General features: G+C 40.6%; 2 protein-coding genes and 1 long non-coding RNA gene across 3 annotated transcripts; 2 read left to right on the top strand and 1 right to left on the bottom strand.

Annotated features, from left to right (window-relative positions):
* Positions 1–237: 237 nt before the first annotated feature.
* On the bottom strand, positions 238–4,995 carry LOC119484036 (cyclic nucleotide-gated channel cone photoreceptor subunit alpha-like). Its single transcript, XM_037762594.1, has 7 exons — positions 4,899–4,995; positions 4,671–4,763; positions 3,745–3,801; positions 3,086–3,235; positions 2,352–2,453; positions 2,153–2,259; positions 238–2,074 (listed from the first exon to the last, which is right to left on the bottom strand). The coding sequence occupies exons 1-7, from the start codon at positions 4,946–4,948 to the stop codon at positions 717–719; spliced, it is 1,917 nt and encodes a 638-aa protein (XP_037618522.1). The 5' UTR covers positions 4,949–4,995; the 3' UTR covers positions 238–716.
* A 6,132-nt stretch (positions 4,996–11,127) lies between these two features.
* Positions 11,128–12,181, top strand: LOC119483838 (B- and T-lymphocyte attenuator-like). Its single transcript, XM_037762344.1, has 2 exons — positions 11,128–11,334; positions 11,805–12,181. Exons 1-2 carry the CDS (start codon positions 11,259–11,261, stop codon positions 12,173–12,175), a joined length of 447 nt encoding a protein of 148 aa, XP_037618272.1. The 5' UTR covers positions 11,128–11,258; the 3' UTR covers positions 12,176–12,181.
* Positions 12,182–12,347: 166 nt separating this feature from the next.
* Positions 12,348–13,496, top strand: LOC119483884. The gene is made up of 2 exons (XR_005205842.1): positions 12,348–12,502; positions 12,953–13,496. It is a non-coding gene; the product is annotated as an uncharacterized LOC119483884 (long non-coding RNA).
* Positions 13,497–17,603: the final 4,107 nt, after the last annotated feature.

Here is a 17,603-nt window from a genome sequence, read left to right as displayed (position 1 = left end):
TGTATAGTTGTGGTCAACATTTGACTCATCTTTCCCTATAATAATAGTCCCATAACTTATATTTGACTTCCTAAATCTCTGCTTCAGATGGAAATGGACACAGACAGACTTTAAATCAGTTTATTTAAAACCATTCTTGGAAAACAGAGCCAGGAAACAATGATTCTGGTAACAGTGTTGCTTTTAAAGTCATGCTACAAATATCACAAAATAAAAATGAAAAAGGATAGTGTTCTTTTTAATCACATGAGTAATCAAAGAAAAAGTGCATATTACTGAAGATCTAGGCAAAGTGACAGTGGTATTACAGGTCATTTTGTGGATTGCCTTAAATATACATGTAGCATTGACAGATGTCTTTGTAACTGATCACAGAAATGCAATGTGAGGGCTTCACATAACCGGTGCAAATATGACACAAATTTTAGTTCCGAGACCAAATTGGTAAGGTTTTTGACACCTTTTGTTACTCACAAACAGCTGTAATAGAACTATGCCTGGATATATCAGTACAAAATAAAGTAAATGATCCGAGAACAACTGTTTAAAGGATGTAAACAAGACTGAGAATCTGATACCCTATTGCGGACAGTTTTTTGATACTCGGTAGTGATAATAATGAATGGAGACGGTCACTGTCCAGCTGCTGTTCATATGCCATTTGGTGTGTACAAAGAGTCCTACAGTACCGTGGGATGACCTCAGAAGACCAAGATCTACTCATCGTCTACTCCGAGGGTTCGGACCTCGTTCGACATATTACTGAGCCGTTGTTTGAGTTTACGCTGGGAAGATTCATACTGGGCCGTCAGCCTTCGAAATTTGGCCGCCATGACGTCCATACCGGCTTCAATCCGATTGACTTTATCCTCCATGTCTTTGGCGTCAATTACAGACATCAGAGACTCATCTATGAGATTATCTTTCATCAGGATGGCCTTTCCCTTGTCCTCCAGCAGAGTCTTTGCATCCGGATATTCAACGAGTGCCTCCATCAGATCGTCTTTTGACAGGGCAAACAGATCGGAGTAGCCCACACTTCGGATGTTGGCTGTTCTTCGGTTTCCCGCCTTACTGCCCTTGATACCGAGGATGCTGATTTCTCCGAAGTATGCCCCATCACTGAGGACCACAAACTGGGTAACCCCATCATCTGCTACCACAGCCAGCTTTCCTCCCTTGATGATATACATTTCCCTGCCAATGTCCCCCTTCTTACAGATGTAGTCCCCAGGACTGAAAACTTGAGGCTGAAGTTTAAGGACCAACTCAATGAGCAAGCCCGCTTCACAGTCTTGAAAGATGCGTACTTTTTTCAGGGTCTCCATATGGACGTTGATGGCTATCTCAGCCTTTAGCTTGTCTGGGAGGTTCTTCAGCACCAGCTTCTCATCGCAGGTTTTCTCCTCCGTCCACAGGTAGTCAAACCACTTCACTACTCTTATCTCCAGGTCTTTGGTGACCTTTCGAAATTCCATGTATTGCTTTATAGAGTCAATCTTAGCCTGGAACTCTACACGTGCGGCATTCATGTTGGAAATCATGGCACCGACATTGCCTACAATCGTGGCAAAGATCAGAACCCCAGTGAGGAAGTCAGCCACCACAAAAAAGTATTCAACGTCTCGGACTGGGGGTGGCGTCTCACCAATAGTGGTCAGGGTAAGAGTGGACCAGTAAAAGCAGTAGATGTACTGCCTGGCCAGGCGACCGTACTCCGGTTTCTTTAGGTCTGGATACACCCAGGAGTCTGAGCCAAAGCCGAGCGTCTTGGAGATGGCAAAGAAGAGGCAAGCGTTCCAGTGGATGATGATGATAATGTAAAGGACAAGGTTACCAATTCGGAAGATGTTGGGGAAGTTTGTTCGAGTTTCAGTCCGGTCAAAGAACTCAAAGAGTCGGCCTAGCCTAAAGAGGCGGTTGAACCTCCACTCTGCGTTGCCGATTCCAATATAGAGGAATACGATATCCGTGGGAATCAACGATATGACGTCTAATCGGAACTGGCGTGTCTTCATGTACCTTTCTTTCAGGATCTTTTCATCCCTTACAAGAAGACCTTGCTCCAGGAAACCTGTTGACACGTTACAATATTACTATCATATACTCAAAGTCTGTTTAATTTTCCACACATTCAGCACCTGTCACTGACCTGTCCTGAATCTAACAAAGGTGTCCATCAGGTAGAGGAGATCTGAAGTGTAGTCCAAAACTATCCACATTGTCGTATTCTGATACTGCAGCTCATTAAAACAAGACCTGCAGAGAAGCAAAACCATGACATCAACCTTTGAAACAACAATAAGGTAAAGAGAAAAATCTGAATATATATAATGATATAGAATTCCGACCTGGCCACCAGTAACATCAGGTTGTAGAACACCGGGATGGATATCGTCCACAGCCAGTAATAGTACATATCTGTGGCGGGGTCCATGATCCACACCTCCTTTCTGAAATGAGAATTATTTTGTTAAATAACATGTTTATATTCAGCAAATTAAAGTACTGATAAAGGTTGTTGGTATCAGTACAGAGATTCAAGTATTATATGTGTATCTTTATTGAAGAATTTCAACATATACCCAGCCTTACTTGGACTGGAAACTACTCTCTACAGATGATCCAGTTTAGAAAATTGTGTTTCCAAAGAGACTTTTACAGATTTGGATCTTCATTTTTACCTTTAACATACTAGATACATTGATTTTTAATATTATGAATTTAAAAATAAATTAAGTACACCTCAGATAGCAAGAATACTACCTCTACAATTGCTCTTAATGTTACTACATCTAGTGGTATTACTGCCAGTGTTATCACTGCTTAACATACTAACTTGTTCCCTAAATAAAATAATGTTGCAGCTGTTCCCAAAAGTATGACACCTAAACATTACTCGTGTGGTGTGGACAAACTTTGTTCAAATCCACAGAACTTTATTTTAAATTATAGTAGAGATTTCCAAAGTTAACAAAGATACCAAATCTGTCAGTCAGGATTGAGGAAATGTGTGTAAAACTATTGTCTAAAAGTCCCATTTGATGGAAAGATGCAGCCATAGAAAAGAGTATGTGGTACTCACGGTTCTTCCTTTTTATCATCCTTTTTGGCATCTTTCTTGTCATCTTTCTTGTCGTCTTTCTTGTCATCTTTTTTGTCATCTTTCTTGTCGTCTTTCTTATCTTCTTTCTTGTCGTCCTTTTTGGGCTCCTCTGTCTTGCCATCTTTTTTACTGTAAATATCCAGAAAGGGAGGAAAGAGGCAGGTGAGGTAAATATTTCGATCCTTGTGATTCAGTAGTGTCAGAGAGCCTGATGGGGGCACTGTGACACAGTACTGTCATGTCACTGTACATGTTGCAGGAGATAAAACAAGGAGCTGCCACTACACTACTGTTTTATTTAGGGCTGTCAATTGATTAAAATAATTAATTGCCAATTAATCGCATATCTTTTATCTGTTCAAAATGTCCCTTAAATAGAGATTTGTCAAGTATTTAAGTGAGCAAATATGCAAATGTATGTATATATTTATTATTGGAAAAACAATTAACAAAACAATGACAAATGTGATTATCATAAAGTGGGCATGTCTGTAAAGGGGAGACTCGTGGGTACCCAGAGAACCCATTTTCATTCGCATATCTTGAGGTTGATGCATGTATTCAACAACTGTTTCCTGCAATTGAAGTGAATTAGTGTGATTAAGGGTGTGTGAGAGAGGATCCATATATCATCTTACCCGTCATTGTTGTTGCAGTTGTTCATGTTTTGAGCAGCCAGGGCCGACCGACCATCACTGGAAGAGAAACATGCATTTGTGACCAAGACATACAGCAAGTCAATACCAGAAGATTTACAGCAGTCTAACGTATATCTACCAGCAATCAGGAAGGTAATACACAAGCAACACACCAGAGTGTGCTGGCTGTACAGTCATATGGAGCACTGCCAGAGTATTGGGATGTTTTGCTTGCTAGTCATAAATTACACCTGATATTTTTCAACAATTTTTTTAATATGCTATGAAATATGAAAATATATAAATTAGGGCTGTCAATCGATTAAAATATTTAAATGTTATGGACTTGGCTGGTTACTTCTTCTCACCAGTAGAGGTCCTTTTAGACTTTCACAGTAAATTCTAAAATAATTTTATATTTTGCACGGGTTCAAATTAGGCCTGTCAATCGATTAAAATATTTAATCGTGATTAATCGCACATTTTTTATCTGTTCAAAATGAACCTTAAAGGGAGACATGTCAAGTATTTAATACTCTTATCAACATGGGAGTGGGCAAATATGCTGCTTTATGCAAAGGTATGTATATATTTTATTACTGGACAACAAAACAATTTCAAATATTGTCCAGAAACCCTCACAGGTACTGCATTTAGCATAAAACAATATGCTCAAATCATAACATGGCAAACTGCAGCCCAACAGGCAACAACAGCTGTCAGTGTGCTGACTTGACTATGACTTGCCCCAAACTGCATGTGATTATCATAAAGTGGGCATGTCTGTAAAGGGGAGACTCGTGGGTACCCATAGAACCCATTTACATTCACATATCTGAAGGTCAGAGGTCAAGTGACCCCTTTTGAAATGGACATGACACTGAAAGTCTTGGTCAGATCCTCCGTCACTGGGATGTGCAGCTCACCTGCTCCTTGTGTTCTCCTCTGTCCTCTGGCTGCTGGGGCTGGACTCTGCAGGGCCAACACTGCTCCTCCCAGGGCGCATCATGTGGGACATCCTAAGGAAAGAGATACAAAAAAATGACCTAAATCAGACAAACACACGGTTATCTGCAACGAATTGAGACTTTCTCCGACGGACATACTGTACTGGTGTCTCTCATTGAAGTGGAAGCACACACAGTGAGACTCACCTGGACAGCGGTCCTGTCCCCACTGAAGATGTCTGATCCTGGGTGTCCATCAGCCTGGAGACATGGAGCAGGACAGTGTGTTGAGCTCACAGTCACAATGCCAAGTACAACAAGAAATACAGACGTTAAGCATGGGAACGTGTGTCAATCAGAAAGTCTGTGGTTGAATTATTTAGAAGGAAAAATGTCTATTTTGTCTACTAAATGTCTTATGTCTTTGCATAAATCAAGCAGATTTGCCCATGTTCTGTCCTGTCTAACAGGTCAATGCTACGGACATGACCACTTGTTAATGTGATAGACACTTCAGTTAGAGGAGGCCCACATTCATGTCACATACAGCAGACTGTGATGAAGTGACAGCTTCTCACTGTGTTTAGTCCCATTAGCTCAGCATGTTTCTTGGTTAACTCAAATCCTTCTCTCCCAGATTACATCAGCTAAAATTAGGTTTCCAACCCGGTGTGACTTGTTAAGCTCAGGATTTCAGAGTTTGCTTTTCTTTCTTGCAATCACACTAACATTAAAAATTATAACTAATCTACTGTTAGTTTACCTGGATGTGAGTGATGATGACGAGCAGTTCAGACGGTGAGGAGAAGTCACGGTGAGCTCGGGATGAATCCCATATTGTTCCTCGTTTGTTCTTCGTCCGTCACATCCAACATGAGACTGACAGGAGGGCTGATGTTCACATGTATAAATCCTCAATATATCTCTCTTCTAAGACATGTCACCGGAGCAAACAGCACTCATCACAGATCTTCCCCTTCTGTTCATCCACTCTGCATTACCTCAGAGGATGAAGGGAGGAGCGAGGAGGAGGAGGAGGAGGAGGAGGAAGAGGAGGGAGAGGGAGGAAGGATAATTTTCTATGCCTAGGAGACATTTCATTGTAGTGAGACCATTTTTCTTTCTAAACTTGACCTCCCTGTATAAAATGACCTGTGGTGACCTCTAGGATAATCACAGCCTCATGAAACTTTACAGCCACAAACTAGAGACCTAGAGCATTCAGAGGATGGATGGATCAGACTAGAGACCTAGAGCATTCAGAGGATGGATGGATCAAACTAGAGACCTAGAGCATTCAGAGGATGGATGGATCAGACTAGAGACCTAGAGCATTCAGAGGATGGATGGATCAGACTAGAGACCTAGAGCATTCAGAGGATGAATGGCTTTCCTAGCTAGATTGACAATAAGGGGGTTTCTGAGCAGTTTACACAACAGAAGTGCTCGCCATCCAAACGGCATCTCCAGGTTCCCAGCTTTCAGATGATGTACACCACTTCGATGTGACATCTACTGTTGACCTGCTATCTGCCCCTAAAGACCCCCTGTACCCCCTTAAAAAAGACAAAAACGGGTCTGTTGTGGGTCTCAGAGGAAGACAGAAAACATATTTGCATGATATCTCAAATGAAGAATAATTTGACGGGCATGTTTTTTTGCTATAAATGTCACCGGGTAGATAAACAGGACTGATCGGAGTTGGAGCCTCCTCTTTATTTATATCCCTTCCAGTCGGAGTAAATCCTCTTAGTGTGTGGACGGCTAAAGTGAGACATCAGACTCCACCTCCAGCAGCCTCAGCTAATCACTGCGTCCCTTCGTCCCCCTTGGACCCTGAGCTCAGTGGGTGACAGCTGGGGGCCGCTGGGGAAGAGAGAGCAGCTGATAGAGCAGTTAGAGGTGCAAACAGAGAATACATCATCAGTCAGTCCTATGGCGCTCATCAAGGTCACTTCTTTAGTCTATTGTTATGTATTTGAGTTAGATGTCTGAAATAAGATCTGTGGTTAATGTCATGTGACCGTGGACGTTAGCTTTTGTACTTCTGCTGATTTCATTTACTCTGAAAAAATCATGTTCGTTTGTGAAGATTATCTTGCTGAATAAAACGTGTCAGTATCATAAACGTGTGTTTGCCACAGAGCTTATTTTCTGCAATAATCCAAAACCCAATGGTGAAATCCCATTGGCTTTTTGTGGAGGGAACCAAGGGCGATGCTAACTTCCTGGTTGGGCTGCAAAAATACGTCATCCCTGGAGCACTCTTTGGTGTTTGCTTTGCACGGCTCATCATTAAGTTTCAGTTTTGATCCTCCAAGGAAAAAGGTTAGGGCAGCCCTGATCTAGTTTGAGGGCTTTTGATGTTTTTTTTGCATCATTTTATACACATTTCCCCCAAAAAAATCAACCTGAGATAGTTGGTATCTTTGGTAACTTGGGGACTCAACTTGAATTTAAAAACCTGCACACCCACACAGGTGTTTTCTCCCGTTAACTATATTGTTCCTGTTATCATTCTTATCAGTCCGGATTGTTACCTCACACACATTTATAATACATTACCTCTCTCCGTATTCTATCAGATCATACAGTGTATATAAGCGGTCTTCATGTGCTGGCGAGGTCGGTCTGCAGCCACACAGCAGAGTCTAGATTAGCTGCTGTAAATGAGATTAGAGTTAATCTGTTGATGCGTCTCGCTGAGCAGATAGAGGTGAAGTGATGGATCACAATTCACACTGATGATGTTGATGTTGCTGCTGTGAAGGGAGACATGTTACAGCCCGGTTAGCAGATACCTTTTTAATGATATTTAGAGTACATTGAAAACTCTGGAGCCTAATGACAGGGATGAGCTTTGTCAGGCAGACTGTGTCGTCATGTTTTTGGTGAGTTAGGTTAACCCTCTGAGACCCACGTAGACCTGTTTTTGTCTTATTTATGAGGGTACAGGGGGTCTTTAGGGGGAGATAGCAGGTCAGCTGTAGATGTCACATAGAAGTGGTGTACATCATCTGAAAGCTTGGAACCTGGAGATTAATTTGAGCACTGTGTGTCTAGTTGTCCTAGTCATAAATCAGAAATAAACATCAATTAATCAACAATTAATTAATTAGAATTAATTGTGAACGTGTATAAGGGCTTAGAACATTATGATGGTCATTCCCATACTCTATTGTGTCTCATAAATTGGGTTGGTACCATTTGTTTCACAGATTTGGTGCTAAATTTAACTCTTTTTATATATAAAAATGATCAATAATCCATCCAAAATACCACATTAAGACACCAAGACCTTGAGGAACACCGTAGAAAAAGCCATGCTGTGATTTGGTATCAAAAACTTTTGACATTTGGAGATCATGACAGATGTGGGCTGCAGGTTCCTCTGAGCTTTGCTCATCAGGAGTCATTGGTGGCACCTGGTGATCACCCTCAGCTGTTGAAAATCAGCCTGGCTGGAAGGCTTTATAAGCAGGTTGGCTGCTCAGTCAGTTGTGTGTCTGCAGAGGGTCAACCCCTTCAGTTGGCTCTCTGGGTTTACATTGTGTTCAGTGATTTTGTGTGTTTTGTGGGGTTTCGATTTTGAGGGTGCTCATCTTTAGCCAGCCTCTACTTCTCTACTTACGCCTCATTTGGGTCCGATACCTTCTTTGTTGGTCTGTCATTTCTGGTAGATTTAGTGGGGAGTTATATTCACTCAGTCTCCTTTTAGAACCCAAGGGACTAAGAGTCCTATGGGGACTAACATCATCACACATGAATACATATATTGTTGGGCTCATTGGATCCACAAGAGTCTCAGCTTTACAGTCATGCCCACTTTATGTAATTCTAAGACTGTTTAGGGACCCCAGTATGCAGAAATATTCAAATACACCATTTTAGAATATTTATACTGCATTCAAAAACTACATGTGATAAAGTGGGCATGTCTGTAAAGGGGAGACTCGTGGGTACCCATCGAACCCATTTTCATTCACATATCTGGAGGTCAGAGGTCAAGGGACCCCTTTGAAAATGGCAATGCCAGTTTTTCCCCGCCAAAATTTGGCATAACTTCGTAGCGTTATCTGGCTTGAAAAGTCGGCCCACAACAACCTCTGAGTGACAGAATAGACAATGACACGTGCGTCACGTGTTGCTGGATATTGGTAGGAAAACAAACAAAAAGGATCAATAGTCTCATAAAGTGATTGTACGTAAATAAAAACTAAATAAAAATGGATTCCGTGCTAAGTTAGTGAATGAAAAGCACCGATCGTCTCAGACACGTTGGTGTTCTGCTCTGTCTGCAGCCTCAGCGAGTCTCTCCTGTAGGGATCAGATCTGTTGAAGCTGGTCTCCAGGCTGCAGCGCTCATTTCATGATACTGGAGATCACCCGTAGATAATCACTGGCCCCGTGTGCATTTATAATTGCTAAGCTGCTCCGGATTCATCTTGTTGTCTCCAGTGTTTCCCAGGTTGCACTGCTCACTGAATCACCTCGCTGTCAAGAGGCAGTCAACACAACGATTTATTACTTTGAACCATGAAACCTCTTGATGGATCTCATAGAACAGTTGTATATTCTCTGATATGAAGAATAACACTGAAACACTTCAGAGTTGTGATGAAAACTGCAGCCTCTAGGAACCAATGGGGGGGCTTGAGACCACACTGGCTGCTAGTTGATGACAGATTGAGTGAAAAGGCTTGGAATGAGTCAGCTGAAGGGCTGAATCCTGGAGGTTGATACCAGTAAAACCAAACTGTGACATCACTGTTGTCATCAGTTCCCAGTGCTGCTGATGTGTTAACAAGCTGCTGACAGCCAGCACTGATCTGACTCACCAATTATATTCATTACAGCCTCAGAGGCAGCGCTGCGTGCCTCCCCACAGGACCATAGTGTCATGGTGGCTCCTCCTCTATCTCAGACCCCTGCAGGGCCCCGAGTCAGTTCAGTTCACCTCCATAAAAGAGGACAGTCTAGCCTCACGGAGACACAAACTAATATTGCGTTTGGTTGCTCATCATCAGCCTGTAAATAAAAAAAACAATCCAAGTGAACACCAGAGTGCACCAAATGCAGGGCCGGCTTAAGGCATAGGCCATACAGGCGGTCGCCTAGGGCGCAACCTCTAAAAATGCCATTAGGATCACAAGTACACAGATGATCTGTCTCATGCACTAATGTCAGGATATAGTGAACATTTTATAAAAAATAACATTTTATTACATTTACTCAAAGTTACCAGCTGCAGCTTTAATATGGCAAATCTGTTTGTCTGTCAGCCATGTAATATTGAAGGCTTTTCTTTAGACTAAGAGTACAATTGGATTTTCTCCTCTTGTTTGCAGTTGTCGTGGCCCTTGACTCCAAAGAGCACCACAGACTGCTGCAGGGATGACCTATTTCTGTTGGCCAACCAGGAAGTTAGCATCGCCCTGGTTCCCTCCACAAAAAGCCAACGGGATTGTTCAATTGGGTTTTGGATTATTGCAGAGAATAAACTCTGTTTTCAATATCTTCCTTTTAAAGCTGAAGTAGGCGAGATTGGAGCAAATATGATAAAAAAAGTAATCTGCATGATTTCACAGACTGGAGGAAAACAAGCAGTAAGAGCTGATCTGAGGTCTGCTGTCCATCTGCCGTCTATGAGAGCCGGCTGTCAATCACTCGCCAACTCCGACCAAAAGGTCAAACGAGGCAGCGCTGATCAAATATGAATCAATATTATGTTATGTTAATGCCTATTTCTCTCCTCAGATGTTTTCAGAATCATCTTGTAGTGCACGGTTTAGCTGTAAAATGAGAACGTTTGTGACGCCGCCGCCATTGTGAAATCTGGTGAAGGAACGCCAAGTACCGGTCACATGACCGGAGCACAGCCAATAGGAATGCTCTCTTAATGAACTGACCTGTGATATCTCTCAGAACACTTGAATTACAATATGCTGAAAGGTTATTATGGAATTTTTGCCCAATAATACCAAAAATATACTGCCTACTGCAGCTTTAACAGACTATAGCGTTTCCTAACTGTCAGATTGATCCATTGATCCAGATGCTGTTCATCTCCTGATTTCCTAAAACACCAGAGGATTTCTTCTTCTTCTTCTTCTATACAAGATGCTACACATCATTTTTGTTTTATGGTACTGCTTCTTTATTTAATTTAGTTTAGCGTTGTGAGCACCAGTTTTTACTGATGTGGTCATTTGATGTTTATAACACTTGTTTTTATGTCTTCAGTGAGGTCAAGTGATGTCTTGAGGTTATTCTTTGGTTTCACGTGAACTCACCAAAGCAAACTCCTTTTAACCTCATTAACCTATTTGTGCCCAAAGACTATTCTATATAAGGAAACATGTCACAACATTTGTTCTGATTGGTCAAATGTCCCTTTCTGTGCTGTGATAGGTATGTTGAGTGTGATGGGGGTTTGCATACGCCAAAGACCAAGGTAGTCAAAAGGAGGAAGTAGAGTAAACCACACATGTCCCATGTACTGTGATATCTAGAGCAGACCTGCAGTGATAGTAGAAGTGGATAGCTGGTTTTTGAAGTGGTTCCACCATGAGACCCAACTACTGCCTGACCATCCTTCATGTGTCCATCTTAGCGGCGCTCCTCATCACTTTGGATGCTGATGGTAAATTTTTCTTTGTCTCAATCTGAGTAGGTCTTTGTTTCTGTCTTTTTTTTCCTCTGTCGCCGAGTAACGTATTTATGAATAGGAATCAGATAAATTATGTTTTGCATGTTAAAGGTTAAAAATTGAAACTGTTTCAAATATATTTATTATATCTCACGTATGAAATCCAGAGCAGGCGTACAGAAACAGCCCAAAGACTCAACAGCGCTGCATTAAAATGAAGAACGAAAACTAGACGTTTATGAGTATGTGTAGATGTCTGATAAAATAAAAGGTACAAAATAATAAGCCATACTTCTTATACAACAATTTCAGGCAGTAGAAATGACTTTAACCACCTCATTCCTACAGACTGATTTTTAAAAATGTTAGACACTTTTTCCACTGCTTTCACATTGTGTCTGGTATCAGACTGTCCATCAGACGGGGATACATTGTCTGATCATTTTGTCATTTTCCTTTTGCAGGTGACGATTCAGATTGTGAAGTTGAAGTTAAAGTACGCCGTAACACGGTTTATGGAGTTGCCCTTGGAGGAGACCTTGAGATTCACTGCACTGTTGCTTTCTGCACCTATCCACCACCAACAGTCTCCTGGTATAAACTTGATAAAACATTTGTCCCTGTCAACGTCAGAAGCAGCAGTCACATTAAAACGAAGTGGGAACTTTTAGATCGTTTAGAAGGGAGGTCGTTGTTGATCTTTCAAAAGATACTCAGAAGCGACTCAGGTTTGTATCAGTGTGGAAGTGGAAGCAGTCTCAGTCATAACATTAACGTCACTGTCATTGGTGAGTATGATTTTCTACACAGAAAGACTAAACCTATACATGACTGAAGCTGTTATAATGAAGCCATTTCCCAAATAATCTGATTATGTTGTGGCAAATAAACAATCTGAATGTTTTTCAAATGATGTCATGCACACCACCGGTACAGGGACGACTTCAAAACCAGGTAAGAAAACTTAATTCACTCTGGTATTTTCTTTTCATGACTTAACCTTTCATACATCCATGATACTTCTTTGATGCTTAATCAAATGTCCTCTTTTACCTTCCAGCAATTGAGTACTCCTGGCGGTTTGTGTACCATGTTGTCAGGATCACGCTGTTCGTCATCTTAGTGATAACTTTCTGTGTCGCATCAATGTGTGGGTGTAAAGGTGAGAATTTTAGGTCTCATCTGAAAAACAAAACAGTAAAAAACACAAAACAAAATATATAATATTTATATTTATATATAATAATAATATAATATAATATATATATAAATATAATACATATATGTAATATAATATGCAATATATATCTATATATCTGTGTCATCTATCTTTGTACAGTGAATATCTTTGTCATCTATCTTTGTACAGTGAATATCTTTGTGTCATATATCTTTGTACAGTGAATATCTTTGTCCAGTGAATATATATATAATATATATATACATATATATATGTATATATATGTATATATATATTTATAAATATAATATAATATATATACTGTATATATAAATATAATATAATATATTTATATAAATATAATATAATATATATATATATATAATATATAAGAATAAATGCGTAATACAGTAACTGATCTCTCCTGTGCAGGAAAATCCAGGGACACATCGAGCCGCCGCTGCCAGCCCTCCCATGATGCCTTGCCTGCCAACCATATCCATGATAACGTGCCTTTGTCTGCACCTTGAAATCAATCTGCTAAGTTCAAATGGTTAATATCAAAACATTTCGCATTCATTTCAAGGTTTTGTAACCTGTAACGTGTATCTGATTTATTCACATATTTCTTTTACCAATTTGTGTTTATCAATGTGTTTTGTATTGATTGAGTTTTAATGCCCTTGAAGTAATCATTGTTTTTACATTGACAATATATGATACATTTGTACATAATGATGTGTTTACTGAGGTGAATAACATTGAATATTGCTGTTGACTCCATTCTGTGGTTTTGTATTCCTGTAATCAAGCCGTAATAACACAGAAGTGAAATTTCTCACATGAGAAACTGCTGCTCGCAGTGTGGTCGTGGGCAGAGCGCAACACATAGTTTTGCTTCCTGTACGGACACACGTCTTTGTTCACACGTTTGGTGCAGATCCCCCTTTATTAAATGCGATTGTCTCTTTATCTATATTGGCGTGTGTGTGTGTGTGTTTGCATCTCGGTTTCTTAACTTCTGATGTTGATCATGAAAACAGGAAGCAGAATTAAACCACATGTCACACACTAATCTCATGGTTAGAAAACAAATTAACAACAAGACTAAGAGTGAAGCCTAAGTACTGCTTTCAGCTAAATGTTAACACATCTTAGTTTAGCGTGTTAGTCCCACTGTGGGACTAATAAAGGAATATCTTATTTTATCCTATCTTAGCATGCGAACATTTGCAAATTAGAACTGAACATCAACTATACCTTTAAGTTCACTTGTAGTATAGTTCATAGTATAGTTGCAGTACGAAATACAACTTGGATGTAACTAGTTGTGTACTCAAAGTTTACTACTCTTACATGTAAAGTACACTTAAACGTATACTTTTATTAACTAAACAGTGAGCCAATTTAGTCCCAAGAAGTATTGAAGTAGTACACTTACAAGTATACTACTGGCACATTGATCTTAGTATACTTATTACATAAATTATCCTTGGGAATATACTTAAAGTATACTTAAGTTTACTTCATGAAATAAACTTGAGGTGTATTTCTTTGACTGAGTTTGTTTTGCTTTTTGGGTTTGAAAATCCTTCCAGCTGGAGAGATAGATGCTTTCTACACTCAGCTAAAGAAGTCTTGACCAGGTTCCTGTCATTTCATATAGCTGATGCAGCACTGCTGCCCTCTAGTGTTCAGGTATGTAGCATGTCACAGGGTAGAGCTGGACAAGGAAGACAAAACGGTATATAAGTTGTGTATTAATTAGGGCTGTCAATCGATTAAAGGGAGATTTGTCAAGTATTTAATACTCTTATTAACATGGGAGTGAACAAATATGCTGCTTTATGCAAATATATGTATATATTTATTATTGTAAATCAATTAACAACACAAAACAATGACAGATATTGTCCAGAAACCCTCACAGGTACTGCATTTAGCATAAAACAATATACTCATATAACATGGAAAACTGCAGCCCAACAGGCAACAACAGCTGTCAGTGTGTCAGTGTGCTGACTTGACTATGACTTGCCCCCAAACTGTATGTGGTTATCATAAAGTGGGCATGCCTGGAGGTCAGAGGTCATGGGACCCCTTTGAAAATGGCCATACAAGTTTTTCCTCGCCAAAATGTTGCTTAACTTCGGAGCGTTATTTAACCTTCACGACAAGCTAGTGTGACGTAAAAGACAGAAAAACATTTTTAATTTTTTTTTAATCTCATCTCATTTGGGTCCGATACCTTCTTTGTTGGTCTGTCATTTCTGGTAGATTTAGTGGGGAGTTATATTCACTCAGTCTCCTTTTAGAACCCAAGGGACTAAGAGTCCTATGGGGACTAACATCATCACACATGAATACATATATTGTTGGGCTCATTGGATCCACAAGAGTCTCAGCTTTACAGTCATACCCACTTTATGTAATTCTAAGACTGTTTAGGGACCCCAGTATGCAGAAATATTCAAATAAACCATTTTAGAATATTTATACTGCATTCAAAAACGACATGTGATAAAGTGGGCATGTCTGTAAAGGGGAGACTCGTGGGTAACCATAGAACCCATTTTCATTCACATATCTGGAGGTCAGAGGTCAAGGGACCCTTTTGAAAATGGCAATGCCAGTTTTTTCCCGCCAAAATTTGGCATAACTTCGTAGCGTTATCTGGCTTGAAAAGTCGGCCCACAACAACCTCTGAGAGACAGAATAGACAATGACACGTGCGTCACGTGTTGCTGGATATTGGTAGGAAAACAAACAAAAAGGATCAATAGTCTCATAAAGTGATTGTACGTAAATAAAAACTAAATAAAAATGGATTCCGTGCTAAGTTAGTGAATGAAAAGCACCGATCGTCTCAAACACGTTGGTGTTCTGCTCTGTCTGCAGCCTCAGCGAGTCTCTCCTGCAGGGATCAGATCTGTTGAAGCTGGTCTCCAGGCTGCAGCGCTCATTTCATGATACTGGAGATCACCCGTAGATAATCACTGGCCCCGTGTGCATTTATAATTGCTAAGCTGCTCCGGATTCATCTTGTTGTCTCCAGTGTCTCCCAGGTTGCACTGCTCACTGAATCACCTCGCTGTCAGGAGGCAGTCAACACAACGATTTACTACTTTGAACCATGAAACCTCTTGATGGATCTCATAGAACAGTTGTATATTCTCTGATATGAAGAATAACACTGAAACACTTCAGAGTTGTGATGAAAACTGCAGCATCTAGGAACCAATGGGGGGGCTTGAGACCAGACTGGCTGCTAGTTGATGACAGATTGAGTGAAAAGGCTTGGAATGAGTCAGCTGAAGGGCTGAATCCTAGAGGTTGATACCAGTAAACCAAACCGTGACATCACTGTTGTCACCAGTTCCCAGTGCTGCTGATGTGTTAACAAGCTGCTGACAGACAGCACTGATCTGACTAACCAATTATATTCATTACAGCCTCAGAGGCAGCGCTGCGTGCCTCCCCACAGGACCATAGTGTCATGGTGGCTCCTCCTCTACCTCAGACACCTGCAGGGCCCTGGGTCGGTTCGGTTCACCTCCATAAAAGAGGACAGTCTAGCCTCATGGAGACACAAACTAATATTGCGTTTGGTTGCTCATCATCAGCTTGTAAATAATAAAAACAATCCAAGTGAACACCAGAGTGCACCAAATGCAGGGCCGGGTAAACCATAGGCCATATAGGCGGTCGCCTAGGGCGCCACCTCCTGGGGGGCGCTGGTCGCCCTCTAAAAAATAAATAAAAATAATAAATTAGCCCTCCTCTTGCAAATGCCATTAGGATCACAAGTACACAGATTATCTGTCTCATGCACTAATGTCAGGATATAGTGAAAATTTTATAAAAAATAACATTTTATAACTCAAAGTTACCAACTGCAGCTTTAATATGGCAAATCTGCTTGTCTGTCAGCAATGTAATATTGAAGGCTTTTCTTTAGACTAGGAGTACAATTGGATTTTCTCCTCTTGTTTGCAGTTATCGTGGCCCTTGACTCCAAAGAGCACCACAGACTGTTGCAGGGATGACGTATTTCTGTTGGCCAACCAGGAAGTTAGCATCGCCCTGGGTTCCCTCCACAAAAAGCCAACGGGATTGATCCATTGGGTTTTGGATTATTGCAGAGAATAAACTCTGTGGTAAACACACGTTTATGATACTTACGCGTTTTTACAACCATCTTTTCAATATCTTCCTTTTAAAGCTGAAGTAGGCGAGATTGGAGCAAAGATGATTAAAAACGGCATCTGCAAGATTTCACAGACCGGAGGAAAACAAGCAGTAAGAGCTGATCTGAGGTCTGCTGTCTATCTGCCGTCTATGAGAGCCGGCTGTCAATCACTCGCGAACTCCGACCAAAAGGTCAAACGAGGCAGCGCTGATCAAATATGAATCAATATTATGTTACGTTAATGTCTATTTCTCTCCTCAGATGTTTTCAGAATCGTCTTGTAGTGCACGGTTTAGCTGTAAAATGAGAACGTTTGTGACGCCGCCGCCATTGTGAAATCTGGTGAAGGAACGCCAAGTACCTGTCACATGACTGGAGCACAGCCAATAGGAACGCTCTCTCAATGAACTGACCTGTGATGGCCAAAGTCTCCCGTCACGGGCTAGATGTTTTAAAGCCTGAAAACAGAGCCATGAGGAGGAGCAGAAGTCTAGTTATCTCTCAGTACACTTGAATTACAATATGCTGAAAGGTTATTATGGAATTTTTGCCCAATGATGCCAAAAATATACTGCCTACTGCAGGTTTAACAGACTATAGCGTTTCCTAACTGTCAGATTGATCCATTGATCCAGATGCTGTTCTTCTCCTGATCTCCTAAAACACCAGAGGATTTCTTCTTCTTCTTCTTCTATACAAGATGCTACACATCATTTTTGTTTTATGGTACTGCTTCTTTATTTAATTTAGTTTAGCCTTGTAAGCACCAGTTTTTACTGATGTGGTCATTTGATGTTTATAACACTTGTTTTTATGTCTTCAGTGTGGTCAAGCGATGTCCTGAGGTTATTCTTTGGTTTCATGTGAACTCACCAAAGCAAACTCCTTTTAACC

The sequence above is a fragment of the Sebastes umbrosus genome, chromosome 24, assembly GCF_015220745.1.
Source record: "Sebastes umbrosus isolate fSebUmb1 chromosome 24, fSebUmb1.pri, whole genome shotgun sequence".
NCBI lineage: Eukaryota > Metazoa > Chordata > Actinopteri > Perciformes > Sebastidae > Sebastes > Sebastes umbrosus.
Note: the sequence above shows the minus strand (reverse complement) of the source record. Positions and strands in the feature narration are given on the sequence as shown.